Below are 16,474 nucleotides of genomic sequence, written 5' to 3'. Positions count from 1 at the left end.
GTGTATTGGTCGTCATTGGCGTGTGCGTAGTCCGTGCCTGAGAGACTTAATTTTATAGTTTAAGCGTTAGCGCGCTTGTACTGTTCCGTTCTCCTCGGTTTGTGATATGTTCGAACACTGGATTAATTAACAAATTATCACAGTAAACTAGTGTAGCGGACGGTGGGTTGCATTCTTTGGTGGAGCATGAATGAATTGAAGCGTTGTAATGATTAATACACTTTGCCGGCTGACCCTCGTGTGATAGTTTTATACTCTGTGCAGGAGCGCTGCTATGCCATATGGAAATGTATTTTCTGCGTGTGTTCTGATGCAGCGTGTAAGATATGAATAGAGTATATTTATAGATAGTGTATTCTTATTTTACAGCAGAAATAGTCTAGTTATTTTATTGTAAAACTACTACTTCATGTTTGTTTGTTGGTTTGCATTATATATTCAATGGACTATTTGTAAACGCTAGTTTATTTCTTATTTCAGGTTTATGACCTGTGGTCAGTTGTATAAATAAATTAAACAAATACAAGATTAATGACCAAACACGAGTCGTTCCAATGTGGTTACCCGTCACTAAAAGTCTATTCCGGATGGCAGAAAATTGAAAAAAGATCCGTACAACAAATGGGGAAAAAAAAGGCCACTCACCTTCTCCCTAAACAAAAAATCCCGTTGCGCTGAAAGCAGGCCCTCTAGCTCCGCCTGGACACGACGGGAACCCAGGGCAACATATCCCCACCCAAATCTTGGCGGAAACCACGACGTATCCGTCGTTTGCTTAGCTCTTTATAAAATGTCTAATCTAGTCTGAAAAGAAACGGTACACTGTTCATGGTTTTTGGTGCTGTTGATTCGCTGCTCAAGATATTTGCCGACAAAACCAGCGGGCCCGAATTCAGACAGAAATAGCACATAGAACGCTGCACACCTGAACAGCGAGATTCCCAACGTTTCGCATATGGTTGAAAGAGAATAATGTTAAATAAAATTAAATATTCTCACAAATTATATAACTTTGCATACTTTAATGGTATGTACATCAGTGTGTTGTATTGTGTGTGTGGTGCAGGCAGCAGGATTTTACTTGAAATACAGAAATAATCAGGCAAGTCACATCATCAGTTTTTAGGATTTTTAGGCAAACATATAGTTTAAAGTAGATTTTTATACCAAAATTAATTATGTTTTTGTTCCAAATTTTATTTAACCATACTTATTTTAATTACAATTCTGTATGTTTATTGTATATAGGTTTGTGTATTGGTATTTCTGTTGGCCACTCAAATGAATTTGAAACTAACAGGCAACTTTAGCAGGGCCCAACTTATTATCATTACAATGGACTCTCTCTATGAGAGAGAGAGCCGAGAGAGTTGGGGGATGTATGCCTGCAGCAATAAAAACTGAATTTCTGCAAGACTGCAAAGCTTTGTTAATTTATTTATTTTAATTGTTTATGTTAGAGCTAAGGCTTTAAATGTTTTGGTACCAATTAACCATATGCCTATATTTGAAAATGTGGGTCAGAAATACATACCAAAAACTTTAATACACTGTATACATTGAATACACTGTAATTCTGATCAAGCCTGGACTTGTGGGGCAGAGGAAATTCTACTCTGACTTGACTCTAAAAAAAAAGTCAAGTCAGGAGAAACAAAACAAAGTCCCAGACCTCCTAAAGACTTACATTTTTTCGGGGGCATATTACAAAGAGGGCATATTTTCTGCTGACTAATAGGCCTGCTTCTCTCTTCAACATATTTAAATAAAAAAAAAAAAAAAAGTGACATGACATACAGCCAAGTTATGTGGCCCATACTCAGAATTCATGCTCTGCATTAACCCTCCAAGTGCCACACACAGCAGTGGACACACACACACACACACTGTGACCACAAACCAGAAAAACAGTGGGCAGCCCATTCATCAGGCTGCGGCGCCCAGGGAAGAGTTTGCGGGGTTCGGTGCCCTTGCTCAAGGACACCTCAGTCGTGGTATTGCCGGGCCGAGACTCAAAACCACAACCTTAGGGTTCGGAGTTATACTCTCTAACCACTAGGGCCCACGACTTCCCTTTAAAGGTGAGTATGTTTACTTTTAACAATGCTAATACTGATTATCCTGCAAGTGAAACAAAACATGACAAAGATTTGGGCTATCCAAAAGATTACTTTGAAACCATCTGTTTGCCTAAAAATCACCCTCTTTTTTATTGCAGAATGCTGTATTTCAGTCTCAGACCAAGAAGCTCCAAGAAATGATTAGCTGTTTAGTGCATAGAATAGAAATCTTTTATTGTCCTGTTTATGCCATAATAAAAATTGAAAAACAGTGTCAAAAATGGGCAAACAACAATGCAGTGTATATATTTTTTTTCAGAGTGAAATATGTTTGTGGTCCGTATGGTCCATCAGTCTTGGCCTTGATGTGATGGATGCGGACTGGTGTAAATGGAAGGCCTGATGTGTTCAACTCATCCAGCCAGTCGAAGATCATTGCTTCTCCTCGAAAAAGATGTTGCACTTTGACGATTGTATCAATCAAACAGCAGCTCCTCGCATAAATGAATGTCTCTTTTGCTCGCCTGGGAAACAGATGAACATCCTTCTGTCCCTTCCAGGGAAGTTCATCATGCATGGACTGGCTTAAGGTTTGCTCGCTTGGAGGAATGATTGATCATCCGCCCATAGGTGTTTTCTGTTGGGTGACCACTCCACAAGGGAAAATCTCCCTCGCTCCAACACAGAGTTCCCGACCGACAGCCTGGAAAAAGAAAAAGGTAGGCTGGTATCACCCTTTGATGGACTCGCACCAACTTCCGGCCCTCTGCTCCTGTGATACCTTTCCATGGTAATCCACAAAACGATGGAGCCCATGGCAAAGGGCTTTGGTGGCAACAACTCCTTGTGGTCAAAAAGAAGGTGCAATTAGTATCCACTAGCAGGTAGAGCACTATCTGCTTACAAGACAAAAAAATGGTATGTATTTTTATGTTTTATGTTTACATCCTTGTCCTTTTGAGCCAAAGTCCTTGAGGGCAGGCCTGTCCACTTTTGATTCTGGAATCTTAGTGTATGATCCATGGATCCGACTCCACCTGCCACCTCGAGTGACGGTTCTCCACTTTGCCACTATGTCCTTCGGGGCGAGGACACGTTGCCAGTTTAAAATAGGGTAATTTGTAATCTGTAACCTATAACATTTCCAAAGTAACCTCCCAACACGGTACCTGACACCTTGTAACTCAGACAAAGAGAGTTTGACAAAATTAAACTAAAATATAAACCCATATTTTGGATTTTGAAGTGTTTTGAGAGTCTCATCAAAGAAACATATTCTAAGCAGTGTACAGAACTAATAGATCAACAGAGGATGCCATTTCATTTGCCCTTCACCAAAATTCTAACTTACCTGGAAAATAAAGACAGCTATGCCAGACTGCTTTTCCCTAGTAAATGTTTGTAATTCAACACTATCATCTTCTCAAAACTCATAAACAAGCTGTATAGCCTGGGCCTGCCTTCTGCACTGTGTAACTGGATACTGAGCTTCCTCACCAGTAGACCTCAACATTTCCGCCTCAGAAAACACTCCTCCAGCGTCATGATAAATTTTTGCAGATGACACACAGTCATTGGTCTTATTGCATACAATGATGAGACCACATACTGGAAAGAAGTGTCTTAACTGGTCACATGATATGAGGCTAACAATCTCGCACTGAACATCAGCAAGACCAAGGAGATGGTTGTGGACCTGAGGAGGAGTGAGCGTGTCTGTCAGCCTCTACTGATTGGAGATACTGAGGGTGAGAGAGTGGCTTGCTATAAGTTCTTTTGGTCTACACATCTGTGACTACCTCAAGTGGACAGAGAACACAGTAAGGCCAATCAAAGAATGTATGTCCTGAGGAGACTTAGGAAGACTGACATGTCATCACAAATACTCCATAACTTCTACAGATGCACTGTGGAGAGTGTGCTAAACTTGCTGCCTTGCTGCGTGGTTCAGCAACAGCACAACACATGACCAGAAAGGCACTACAGAGGGTGATAAAGCTGGCCTGGGAAGTCACAGGGACGGAGCTCCCCTCACTGCAGGACATCTACAATAAAAGGATCTGCAAATGGATCTTGCACTATCATCAAGGATACCACCCATCCCATCCACAATTGCTTCACCTAATGCTAACTGTTTCTAATGAAGTCTGGCAGGTGGTACTGGAGCACTGCGGCCAGAACATCCAGAACAGTTTATATCCCAGGCCATAAGACTGATAAATAGTCAAAACCCCACTTCCTCTCCATCAAGATAAATTCAGCTGTTCACTGACTCTCTGCACTTTACCTGCTGGAACATCATACACTCACCTCATAAAGCATTAGACTGATCATGGACAATTTAAACACTAGACTTTACATTGACACTTATTACTCATTGTTATATAATAAGTTATTAATGTTCATTACAAATGTTCGGTTCTTGGATCACTAGGAAAAATATATTGGTAAAATTCATGGTTATAAAAAAAGTCTGCTTAAAATATTGGGGAATAGTAGGATTTATATACAAGCGAATATATTTATTTCACAATGATTAGTTTGTTTGCGTGATGGTCACTTAGGTGTGAGCATGCGCAGTTACGCTATAAGCTTCATAAAAAACGTAGCATTGTTGGCTCACCATTCATCATCATCAGGAGCACACAGCCTGTTGGTATGTTTGGTATTTAGAGAATTTTGAAATGTTTAAAATGAGTTACGGTTTTGCTGTACTTCAATTTAGGAATGTTTAAACTTTCGTACTTGTGTATTGTCGTCATTGGCTGTGCTTAGGTCCGTGCTGAGAGACTTAATTTATAGTTAAGTTAGCGCATGTACTGTTCTGTTCTCTCGGTTTGTGATATGTTCGAACACTGGATAATTAACAAATTATCAAGTAAACTAGTGGTAGCGGACGTGTTGCATTCATTTGGTGGAGCATTGAATTGAAGCGTTGTAATGATTAATTACACTTTGCCGGCTGACTCGTGTGATAGTTATACTCTGTGCAGGAGCGCTGCTGCTATGCATGATGGGAAATGTAGTTTCTGCGGTGTTCTGATACAGCTGTGTAAGACTGAATAGGAGATTATATGATAGTGTATTCTTATTTACAGCAGAAATAGTGTAGTTATTTTATTGTAACTACTTCATGTTTGTTTGTTTGCATTATATATTCAATGGACATATTTGTAACGCTGTTTTATTTCTTATTTCAGGTTTATGACCTGTGGTCAGTTGTATAAATAAAACAAAATACAAGATTAATGACAAACACGAGTCGTGCCATGTGTGCTACCTGTCACTGTAGCCTATTCGGATGGCAGAAAATTGAAAAAGATCCATACAACAAATAAAAAAAAAGGCACTCACCTTCTCCCTAAACAAAAAATCCCGTTGCGCTGAAAGCAGGCCTCTAGCTCAGCCTGGACACGACGGGAACCCATGGCAAAATATCTTGGCGGAAACACGACGTATCCGTCGTTTGCTTAGCTCTTTATAAATGTCTAATCTAGCTGAAAAGAACGGTACACGTTCATGGTTTTTGGTGCTGTTTTCGCTGAGATATTTGCCGAAAACCAGCGGGGCCCGATTCAACAGAAATAGCACATAGAACGCTGCACACCTGAACGCGAGATTCCAACGTTTCGCATATGGTTGAAAGAGAATAAAATGTTAAATAAAAATAAATATTCTCACAAATTATATAAACTTTGCATACTTAATGGTATGTACATCAGTGTGTTGTATTGTGTGTGTGGTGCACAGCAGGGGATTTACTTGAAATACAGAAATATCAGAAAATACATCATAGTTTTTAGGATTTTTAGGCAGAAAACATATAGTTTTAAAGTATATTTGTATACCAAAATTAATTATGTTTGTTCCAAAATTTTATTTAACCATACTATTTTAATTACAATTCTGTATGTTTATTGTATATAGGTTTGTGTATTTGTATTTCTGTTGTCACCTCAAATGAATTTGAAACTAACAGCAACTTTAGCAGGGCCCAACTTATTAGCATTACAATGGACTCTCTCTATGAGAGAGAGAGCGAGAGAGTTGGGGGATGTATGCCTGCAGCAATAAAAATGAATTTTCTGCAAGACTGCAAGCTTGTTAATTTATTTATTTTAATTGTTTATTTAGAGCTAAGCTTTAAATGTTTGTACCATTAACCATATGCCTATATTTGAAAATGCTGGGCAGAAAACATACCAAAAACTTTAATACACTGTATACATTTGATATACATGGCTTGTGGGGCAGAGGAAATTCTACTCTGACTTGACTCTAAAAAAGTCAAGTCAGAGAAACAAAACAAAGTCCAAGACTCCAAAGACTTACATTTTTCGGGGCATATTACAAAGAGGGCATATTTTCTGCTGACTAATAGGCCTGCTTCTCTCTTCAACATATTTAAAAAAAAAAAAAAAAAAAGTGACATGACATACAGCCAAGTATGGTGACCCATACTCAGAATTCATGCTCTGCATTTAACCCATCCAAAGTGCACACACCACAGCAGTGAACACACACACACACACTGTGAACACAAAACCCAGAACAGTGGGCAGCCATTCATGCTGCGGGCGCCCAGGGAAGAGTTGGGGGTTCGGTGCCTTGCTCAAGGACACCTCAGTCCGTGGTATTGCCGGCCCGAGACTCAAAACCACAACCTTAGGGTTAGGAGTTATACTCTCTAACCACTAGCCACGACTTCCCTTTTAAGGTGAGTATGTTTACTTTTAACAATGCTAATACTGATTATCCTGCAAGTGAAACAAACATGACAAAGATTTGGCTATCCAAATATACTTTGAAAACATCTGTGTTGCCTAAAAATCACCCTTTTTTTTTATTGCAGAATGCTGTATTTCAGTTCTCAGACCAAGAAGCTTCCAAGAAAATGATTAGCTGTTTTAGTGCATAGAATAGAATCTTTAGCTTGTCTGTTATGCACATAATAAAATTGAAAACAGTGTCAAAAATGTGCAAACAACATGCAGTGTATATATTTTTTTCAGAGTGCAAATATGTTTTGTGGTCCGTATGGTCCATCAGTCTTGGCCTTGATGTGATGGAGCGGACTGGTGAATGAATGGCCTGATGTGTTCACTCATCCAGCCAGTCGAAGATCATTGCTTCTCCTCGAAAAGATTTGCACTTGACGATGTATAATCAAACAGCAGCTCCTCGCATCAAAATGAATGTCTCTTTTCGCCTGGAACAGGATGACATCCCTCTGTCCTTCAGGGAAGTTCATCATGCAGTGGACTGGCCTCAGGTTTGCTCTCTTGGAGGAATGATTGATCATCCGGCCCATGGTGTTTCTGTTGGGTGACACTCACACAGGAAGTCTCAGCATCCACACAGAGGTCCCGACCAGCAGCCTGGAAAAAGAAAAGGTAGGCTGTATCACCCTTGATGGACTCGACCAACTTCCGGCCCTCTGCTCCTGTGATTACCTTTCCATGGTAATCACAAACGATGGAGCCCATGGCAAAGGCTTTGGTGGCAACAACTCCTGTGGTCAAAAGAAGGTGCAATTAGTATCACTCCAGTAGAGCAGCATATATCTGCTTACAAGACAAAAAATGGTATGTATTTTTTATGTTTTATGTTTACATACCTTGTCCTTTTGAGCCAAAGTCCTTGAGGGCCAGGCCTGTCCACTTTTGATTCTGGATCTTAGTGATGATCCATGGATCCGACTCCACCTGCACCCTAGTGACGGGTCTCCACTTTGCCACTATGTCTTCGGGGGCGAGGACAGTTGCCAGTTTTAAATAGGGTAATTTGTAATCTGTAACCTATAACATTTCCAAAGTAACCTTCCCAACACGGTACCTGACACCTTGTAACTCAGACAAAGAGAGTTGACAAAATTAAACTAAATATAAACCCAATATTTGGATTTTGAAGTGTTTTTGAGAGTCTCATCAAGAAACACTTCTAAGCAGTGTCAGAACTAATAGATCACACCAGAGGATGCCATTTCATTTGCCTTCACAAAAATTCTAACTTACCTGGAAATAAAGACAGCTATGCCAGACTGCTTTTCCTTAGTAAAATGTTTGGAATTCAACACTATCATCTTCGAGAGAAAAAACTCATAAACAAGCTGTATAGCCTGGGCCTGCCTTCTGCACTGGTAACTGGATACTGAGCTTCCTCACCAGTAGACCCTCAACATTTCCGCCTCAGAAAAACACTCCTCCAGTGTCATCATACATTTTTGCAGATGACACACAGTCATTGGTCTTATTGCATACAATTGATGAGACCACACATACTGGAAAGAAGTGTCTTAACTGGTCACATGATATGAGGCTACAATCTCGCACTGAACATCAGCAAGACCAAGGAGATGGTTGTGGACCTGAGGAGGATCGTGAGCATGTCTGTCAGCCTCTACTGATTGGAGATACTGAGGGTGAGAGAGTGGCTTGCTATAAGTTCTTTGGTCTACACATCTGTGACTACCTCAAGTGGACAGAGAACACAGTAAGGCCAATCAAAGAATGTAACGTCCTGAGGGAGACTTAGGAAGACTGACATTGTCATCACAAATACTCCATCACTTCTACAGATGCACTGTGGAGAGCGTGCTAACTTGCTGCCTTGCTGCGTGGTTCAGCAACAGCACAAACACATGACAGACAGGGCACTACAGAGGGTGATAAAGCTGGCCCTGGGAAGTCACAGGGACGGAGCTCCCCTCACTGCAGGACATCTACAATAAAAGGATCTGCAAATGGATCTTGCACTATCATCAAGGATACCACCCATCCCATCCACAATTGCTTCACCTAATGCTAACTGTTTCTAATGAAGTCTGGCAAGTGGTACTGGAGCACTGCGGCCAGAACATCCAGAACAGTTTATATCCCCAGGCCATATAAGACTGATAAATAGTCAAACCCCACTTCCTCTTCCATCAAGATAAATTCAGCCTGTTCATGACTGCTCTGCACTTTACCTGCTGGAACATCATACACTCACCTCATAAAGCATTAGACTGATTATGGACAATTTAAACACTAGACTTTACATTGACACTTATTACTACTTTTTTTATAATAAGTTATTAATATTCATTACAAATGTTCGGGCTTTTGGATCACTAGGAAAAAATATATTTGTAAAATTCATGGTTATAAAAAGTCTGCTTAAAATATGGGAATAGTAGGATTTATACAAGCGAATTATATTTATTTCACAATGATTAGTTTGTTGCGTGATGGTCACTTAAGGTGTGAGCATGCGCAGTTACGCTATAAGCTTCATAAAAAAACGTATTAGCAATTGTTGGCTCACCATTCATCATCATCAGGAGCACACAGCCTGTTGGTATGTAGCGAATTTAGAACCTTTTGAAATGTTTTACCATGAGTTACGGTTTTGCTGTACTTTAATTTTGGAATGTTTAAACTTTCGTACTTGTGTATTGTCGTCATTGGGCTGTGCTTAGTCCGTGCTGAGAGACTTAATTTATAGTTAAGTTAGCGCGTGTATGTTCCGTTCTCAGCGGTTTTGTGATATGTTCGAACACTGGATAATTAACAAATTATCAAGTAAAACTATTGTAGCGGACGTGTTGCATTCATTTGGTGGCGCATTGAATTGAAGCGTTGTAATGATTAATACACTTGTGCCGGCTGACTCGTGTGAATAGTTATACTCTGTGCAGGAGCGCTGCTATGCATGATGGAATGTAGTTTCTGCGGTGTTCTGATTGCAGCTGTGTAAGACTGAATAGGAGATTTATTGATAGTGTATTCTTATTTACAGCAGAAATCGTCTAGTTATTTTATTGTAACTACTTCATGTTTGTTTTGTTTGTTTGCATTTATATATTCAATGGACATATTGTAACGCTATTTTATTTCTTATTTCAGGTTTATGACCTGTGTGTCAGTTTGTATAAATAAAACAAAAATACAAGATTAATGACAAAACACGAGTCGTGCCATGTGTGTTTACCGTTCACTAGTCTATTCGGATGGCAGAAAATTGAAAAAAGATTCCGTACAACAAAATGGGAAAAAAAAAAGGCACTCACCTTCTCCCTAAACAAAAACAAAAAATCCCGTTGCGCTGAAAGCAGGCCTCTAGCTCAGCCTGGACACGACGGGAACCCATGGCAAAAATATCTTGGCGGAAACACGACGTATCCGTCGTTTGCTTAGCTCTTTATAAATGTCTAATCTAGCTGAAAAGAACGGTACACTGGTCATGGTTTTTTGTTGCTGTTTTCGCTGAGATATTTGCCGAAAACCAGCGGGCCCGATTTCAACAGAAATAGCACATAGAACGCTGCACACCTGAAACGCGAGATTTCCCAACATGTTTCGCATATGGTTGAAAGAGAATAAATGTTAAATAAAAATAAATATTCTCACAAATTATATAACTTTGCATACCTAATGGTATGTACATCAGTGTGTTGTGTATTGTGTGTGTGGTGGCACAGCAGGGATTTACTTGAAATACAGAAATATCAGAAATACATCATAGTTTTTTAGGATTTTTAGGCAAACATATAGTTTTAAAGTATATTTGTATACCAAAATTAAATTATGTTTGTTCCAAAATTTTATTTAACCATACTTATTTTAATTACAATTCTGTATGTTATTGTATATATAGGTTTGTGTATTTGTATTTCTGTTGTCACCACTCAAATGAATTTGAAACTAACAGCAACTTTAGCAGGGCCCACCTTATTAGCGTGTGTTACAATGGGACTCTCTCTATGAGAGAGGAGAGCGAGAGAGTTGGGGGGATGTATGCCTGCAGCAATAAAAATGAATAAAAATATTTCTGCAAGACTGCAAGCTTGTTAATTTATTTATTTTAATTGTTTATTTAGAGCTAAGCTTTAAATGTTTGTACCATTAACCATTTTGATATTTTTGGGAATGATGGGCATACCAAAAACTTTAATACACTGTATACATTTGTTTGAAAATGCTGGGCAGAAAACATTGGACTTGTGTGGGCAGAGGAAATTACTCTGACTTGACTTCTAAAAAAAAAAAGTCAAGTCAGAGAAACAAAACAAAGTCCAAGACTCCAAAGACTTACATTTTTCGGGGGCATATTACAAAGAGGGCATATTTTCTGCTGACTAATAGGCCTGCTTCTCTCTTCAACATATTTAAAAAAAGAAAAAAAAAAAAAGTGACATGACATACAGCCAAGTATGGTGACCCATACTCAGAATTCATGCTCTGCATTTTAACCCATCCAAAGTGCACACACACAGCAGTGAACACACACACACACACACTGTGAACACAAACCCAGCAACAGTGGGCAGCCATTCATGCTGCGGCGCCCAGGAAGAGTTGGGGGTTCGGTGCCATGCTCAAGGACACCTCAGTCGTGGTCTTGCCGGCCCGAGACTCAAAAAACCACAACCTTAGGGTTAGGAGTTATACTCTCTAACCACTAGGCCACGACTTCCCTTTCAAGGTGAGTATGTTTATTTTTAACAATGCTAATACTGATTATCCTGCAAGTGAAACAAACATGACAAAGATTTGGCTATCCAAATATACTTTGAAACATCTGTTTGCCTAAAAATCAACCCTTTTTTTTTATTGCAGAATGCTGTATTGTCAGTCTCAGTCTCAGACCAAGAAGCTTCCAAGAAATGATTAGCTGTTTTAGTGCATAGAATAGAATCTTTATTGTCTGTTATGCACATAATAAAATTGAAAACAGTGTCAAAAATGTGCAAACAACATGCAGTGTATATATTTTTTTCAGAGTGCAAATATGTTTGTGGTCCGTATGGTCCATCAGTCTTGGCCTTGATGTGATGGAGCGGACTGGTGAATGAATGGCCTGATGTGTTCACTCATCCAGCCAGTCGAAGATCATTGCTTTCTCCTCGAAAAGATTTGCACTTGACGATGTATAATCAAACAGCAGCTCCTCGCATAAATGAATGTCTCTTTTCGCCTGGAACAGGATGACATCCCTCTGTCCTTCAGGGAAGTTCATCATGCAGTGGACTGGCCTCAGGTTTGCTCTCTTGGAGGAATGATTGATCATCCGGCCCATGGTGTTTTCTGTTGGGTGACACTCACAAGGGAAAGTCTCAGCGTCCACACAGAGGTCCCGACCAGCAGCCTGGAAAAAGAACAGGTAGGGGAAAGTCTCAGCGTCCACACAGAGGTCCCGACCAGCATCTGCTCCTGTGATTACCTTTCCATGGTAATCACAAACGATGGAGCCCATGGCAAAGGCTTTGGTGGCAACAACTCCTGTGGTCAAAAGAGAGGTCCCGACCAGCAGCCTGGAAAAAGAACAGGTTCTGCTTACAAGACAAAAATGGTATGTATTTTTATGTTTTATGTTTACATACCTTGTCCTTTTGAGCCAAAGTCCTTGAGGGCCAGGCCTGTCCACTTTTGATTCTGGATCTTAGTGATGATCCATGGATCCGACTCCACCTGCACCCTAGTGACGGGTCTCCACTTTGCCACTATGTCTTCGGGGCGAGGACAGTTGCCAGTCCAACCCTCTTTTTGGATCAGCAGTGACACCTTGCTGAAAGTCGGGGGCCGTCTTGAACACTGGGCTGTCAAAGACAAATGTTAAATTAATATTCTTGTCCAAAATGTGAATTGTTACTTTGATTATAGAAATATGTATTCATTTTTTTTTTTATAATAAAGCACATCAACTTACACGAGAGGTACTCCTCCCGCTTGGCAAACTGCATAGACCTCCACCTGTTATAAAAACACTTTGTCAGATGGAAACCCCGCAGCGGATCCGCTTCTTTTTTGTGGGGGGGCTGCTACTCGCTGTCGCTGGAAACTGCAGGAGAAACGCTCCAAAGTCCCTGTCATACTGGTCAGCTGCGCCTCTGCCTCTCTTCTGTTTCCGAACTCTCCTCCCATCGGCCGGCTCATCAGAAGAAGAGCTGAAAAAATTTGAGAAGATTTCATGTTCAATCTCTGACGACAAAATAGACAGACCTTGGAAGTAGCTGACAAACAGAAAATATATAAATGTTGTGTGTTTTGGATGATGATGCATACCATGCCATAGTACTTTGGGCTCTTCTGGCTTGCTGGCTTGAAAATTTTGGTAACTCGTACCTGCAATGAAGAACAAATCTCAGATTAATCCTCAAATCTTGCAGTATATTTTTCTTACAGAAAATAGTATTATTTTAACTTTATGTAGTACATAAGCCAGATTATCACCTTAATCATTTTATATTTCTCGGTACAGTGCATATAACTGCAAACACTATTATACATGATTCTGCTAAAAACTTACTGTTCATGCAGACGCCTGAGGTCACTCGTGACATTGCCAACTGGCAGCCCTTGTTTGGACAGGAAAAATCTGCCCTGGTCGTCCACACTGTCCTGCAGACATCCTGGACGAATCTTCTGGAAATATGCATCCAGCATCTGTGGAGATCAAATATGAGGTTAATGCATACCGAAAACTTTAAGAGATCTGACCTCTGACCCTGATAAGATTCTCGCCAGGTGTGTTGCATCCTTATCCCCGCTCGTCACCAAATTTGACCTAGGTTTATTTTAAAGTACCACCTAACTGCACATTCTTTTTTTTCTTTATTTTAAAAGGGACAATGCACATTTTCTTTTATTAGTCTTCAAATGAATTAATTAGTATAGTTTTATTAGTATAATTTGTGTAAGCTTTTATATGTGTGTATCATTAACCATATATTTGAAAATGCTGGACAGAAATCCTGTTAGAGAACTTACAGCGGAGTCCTCCTCTGTGAGGGAAAATGTTGCACTCTGCTTTGTGGATTGCACCTCCATGTGAATTCGTCCATCAACATTTCTCTTGTTGATCCAGTCTGAAGCCTGGAAAACAAATAAAGAACACAGTGAGTGACTGACTTCATACACACTGAGGAAACACTGTAAAGTAAAAATACTTACTTTAAATGCCTTCACTGCTTCTGGTCGCTGAAAGTATCTCAGGACCAGGATGGCTTCGCAGAAGTACCGGAACAGCGTCCTTTGGTCTTCTTCCACATGCTTCTGATCCAGGAGCTTCCTGTGGATGTCCAGCATGTCCGCGCCTGTGATACTCTGAGGACTCTCTGGCAGTCTTGGAGAGTCGGGCTGAGCAAGCCTAGAATGATTAGATGAAACAAAAAACAAATAAGGAGGCGAGTTACAGATGTTTCTGTATGTTGTGCCTGGCACGCTCCAATATTAAATTTAATGGCTCTGCATTAAATGAAAAGTAATACTAGTGAATAACAACTCACCTCTTTTTTTTGTTGTTTGTTTTGAATGGAGTGGTGTTGTGTTATTTGATTGGGTTTGTGCTTTGATTGGGTGGGTTTATTTTTAAAAAATGCATTTCACGAAGGTCTTCCAGAAGAGCCTGTCTGGAGGCCTCATCGGGGTACCGCTTGACCATGACGTTGTAGTCCCAGGTTCTGCCTCGGAGGGTCCAGGCCTTCATGGACTTTTTGGCTCTCTCCACCTCTGCATTCCTCTCCTCATTAGTCTGGTCCTTCATGCAGACCCTTAACAGGTGGTTAGGCAGCATCTCCTGTGGCCTGAAACACTGCAGACAGGAAATGATGCGACGGTCCTTTTCACTGTGAGAGAAAGCAAAAGAATCCAGAGAGTTGACTTGTGAAAGCTATTCTTGATATTAGGTGACTTTTCTCATTTATTATAATGAACATGCATGCAAAGTTTCAACATGCTGTTGTGTTTTGACATACACAAACAAAATTCATATTACGTTCGTAGAATATGTTTACAGTTTATTATGTCATGTATATCAAATGATTGTAACCTACCGCTTGGGAGCCATTCTTCACAAATGAAAAAGCTGGTTTAACAAGCAGGAAGTGCAGGAGGAATCCTCGGTGTTGACTTAACCCCTTTTCTTGAAGAACTGAGTAACTGGTGCCTCTGAGCCTCACCTTTATTGACCACTTGGTAGTCCCACCCCTTTTTCTGCAGAAGCTGATACACCATTTTAAACCTTGACCTGAATGGGCCAATTACAGGATGAAAATGGGCCAATTTTAAACCCCTTAATGGGCCATCTACACAAATTATGGGCCATTTTTAAACAAAAATTGGGCCATCATGGTTGTGATGATTGGGCCATCAATGGTTGTTTACAGGGCAATAAAATATCTTATCAGCCCATTTCTAAAACTTCTCCAAATCATTTCAAATCTGAGGATGAAAATTATGCATTTATACAAAATTATAAAATTATGCATTTGATGAAGCCTATTGTAAGACCATATCAGGGAAGGAAGCACGACCAGCTTGTAGCTACTTCCAAATATGATGGACAGGAGTGTAAAATAGTATTCTTGAATTTACTTTAATGCAGCAGGTTTGTATAAGTAAAATAATATATTTATATAAATAATTCACCTGCATTTAATTTATTTTTTTTTTTATTTTATGATTTTGTGTTTAACAGAAGCAGTTAAATGTGCTCAAAGTTCAAAATCCATCAGGTGCTTTTTGATGGAAAACGTTTAAAAAAAAAAAGTTTGCATAGTTTGTCCAAGGCTTCTTATTTGAAGAACGTTTTATTTTTATTGTATGAAATAGAATTAGAATTTGTTTAGATATTAATTAAACACTATGTGCTTAAAGTTGTCTTGTGTTTGATGCGAAATACAGCCAATAGTTTAAGATTGTTTGTACATAAATAAATTCATCAACTCATTCATCACAAGACTTGTACTGGCAATACTGTCAAATGACTTCTCACCGGTGATTCCCGACGGTTTTAGAGGACAATACTCCTCGTCGCTCCCCTGTCGTCTCAAAGAATAGTACAACGGTGAATGCGACAAGTATAAATAAAGTATAAAAGCCTCCGTTTGGGAAAGAGCACTCGCAGTCAGTGGAGCCAGGCGAAAGTATAAATTCTGTTTAACTTTGTTTGTTGTCATTTTCTAAATAATCCCATGATTGTAGTGATGTCCGGTTCACGAACGAATCGTTCGATTTAACCGGTTGAACCAGTTCACCAAATCGAACTGAATCGTTTGAAACGGTTCGCGTCTCCAATAAGTATTAATCCACAAATTACTTAAGCTGTTAACTTTTTCAACGTGGCTGACACTCCCTCTGAGTCTAAATGAACCAATATCCAGGAGTAATTAATTTACTCAAACAGTACACTAACTGAACTGCTGTGAAGAGAGAACTGAAGATGAACACCGAGCAGAGCCAGATAAGTACTGGTAATGAATCAAACTGTCCGAAAGAACGGTTCTCTGAAAAGAACCAAACTTCCCATCACTACACGATTGGGGCTTAAGGAAGTGACCGCTCTCTCTCGTGAAGCCAACAAGGAAATGACTAAAACTGTAATTCATCGACTGGCCGCTAGAGGCTGGCTGCAAAAGGGAGTCAATCCCACAG

General features: G+C 39.9%; 2 protein-coding genes across 4 annotated transcripts; both read right to left on the bottom strand.

Annotated features, from left to right (window-relative positions):
* Positions 1-7,256: 7,256 nt before the first annotated feature.
* Positions 7,257-12,798, bottom strand: LOC122144934 (N-lysine methyltransferase KMT5A-A-like). Of its 3 annotated transcripts, none has more exons than XM_042756168.1 (4): positions 12,750-12,796; positions 12,512-12,639; positions 7,678-7,765; positions 7,257-7,572 (listed from the first exon to the last, which is right to left on the bottom strand). In XM_042756168.1, the coding sequence occupies exons 1-4, from the start codon at positions 12,781-12,783 to the stop codon at positions 7,298-7,300; spliced, it is 525 nt and encodes a 174-aa protein (XP_042612102.1). In that variant the 5' UTR covers positions 12,784-12,796; the 3' UTR covers positions 7,257-7,297. The 3 variants fall into 3 exon arrangements, with proteins under 3 accessions (XP_042612102.1, XP_042612101.1, XP_042612100.1); XM_042756167.1 differs by having other exon boundaries at positions 7,678-7,801; positions 12,548-12,639; XM_042756166.1 differs by lacking the exons at positions 7,257-7,572; positions 7,678-7,765 and adding exons at positions 11,707-12,188; positions 12,264-12,322 and having other exon boundaries at positions 12,424-12,639; positions 12,750-12,798.
* A 14-nt stretch (positions 12,799-12,812) lies between these two features.
* LOC122144953 lies at positions 12,813-14,128 on the bottom strand. The gene is made up of 5 exons (XM_042756175.1): positions 13,994-14,128; positions 13,811-13,915; positions 13,350-13,486; positions 13,106-13,165; positions 12,813-12,987 (listed from the first exon to the last, which is right to left on the bottom strand). The coding sequence occupies exons 1-5, from the start codon at positions 14,126-14,128 to the stop codon at positions 12,813-12,815; spliced, it is 612 nt and encodes a 203-aa protein (XP_042612109.1).
* Positions 14,129-16,474: the final 2,346 nt, after the last annotated feature.

The sequence above is a fragment of the Cyprinus carpio genome, unplaced genomic scaffold, assembly GCF_018340385.1.
Source record: "Cyprinus carpio isolate SPL01 unplaced genomic scaffold, ASM1834038v1 S000006809, whole genome shotgun sequence".
Taxonomy (NCBI): Eukaryota; Metazoa; Chordata; class Actinopteri; order Cypriniformes; family Cyprinidae; genus Cyprinus; species Cyprinus carpio.
This window is presented reverse-complemented; position numbering and strand designations above follow the sequence as displayed.

Coding starts and splice junctions, on each gene's coding strand:
- LOC122144934 (XM_042756166.1), bottom strand. CDS start 12,783: ATGCAGTTTGCCAAGCGGGAGGAGTACCTCTCGT. Junction 12,640..12,749: donor GCGGGAGGAGTACCTCTCGT/GTAAGTTGATGT, acceptor TGTCTTTGACAG/CCCAGTGTTCAAGACGGCCC. Junction 12,323..12,423: donor CTTTGGCTCAAAAGGACAAG/GTATGTAAACAT, acceptor TTTTGACCACAG/GAGTTGTTGCCACCAAAGCC.
- LOC122144953 (XM_042756175.1), bottom strand. CDS start 14,128: ATGCTGGACATCCACAGGAAGCTCCTGGATCAGAAGCATGTGGAAGAA. Junction 13,487..13,810: donor TCACAGAGGAGGACTCCGCT/GTAAGTTCTCTA, acceptor TGATCTCCACAG/ATGCTGGATGCATATTTCCA. Junction 12,988..13,105: donor GCCCAAAGTACTATGGCATG/GTATGCATCATC, acceptor AAATTTTTTCAG/CTCTTCTTCTGATGAGCCGG.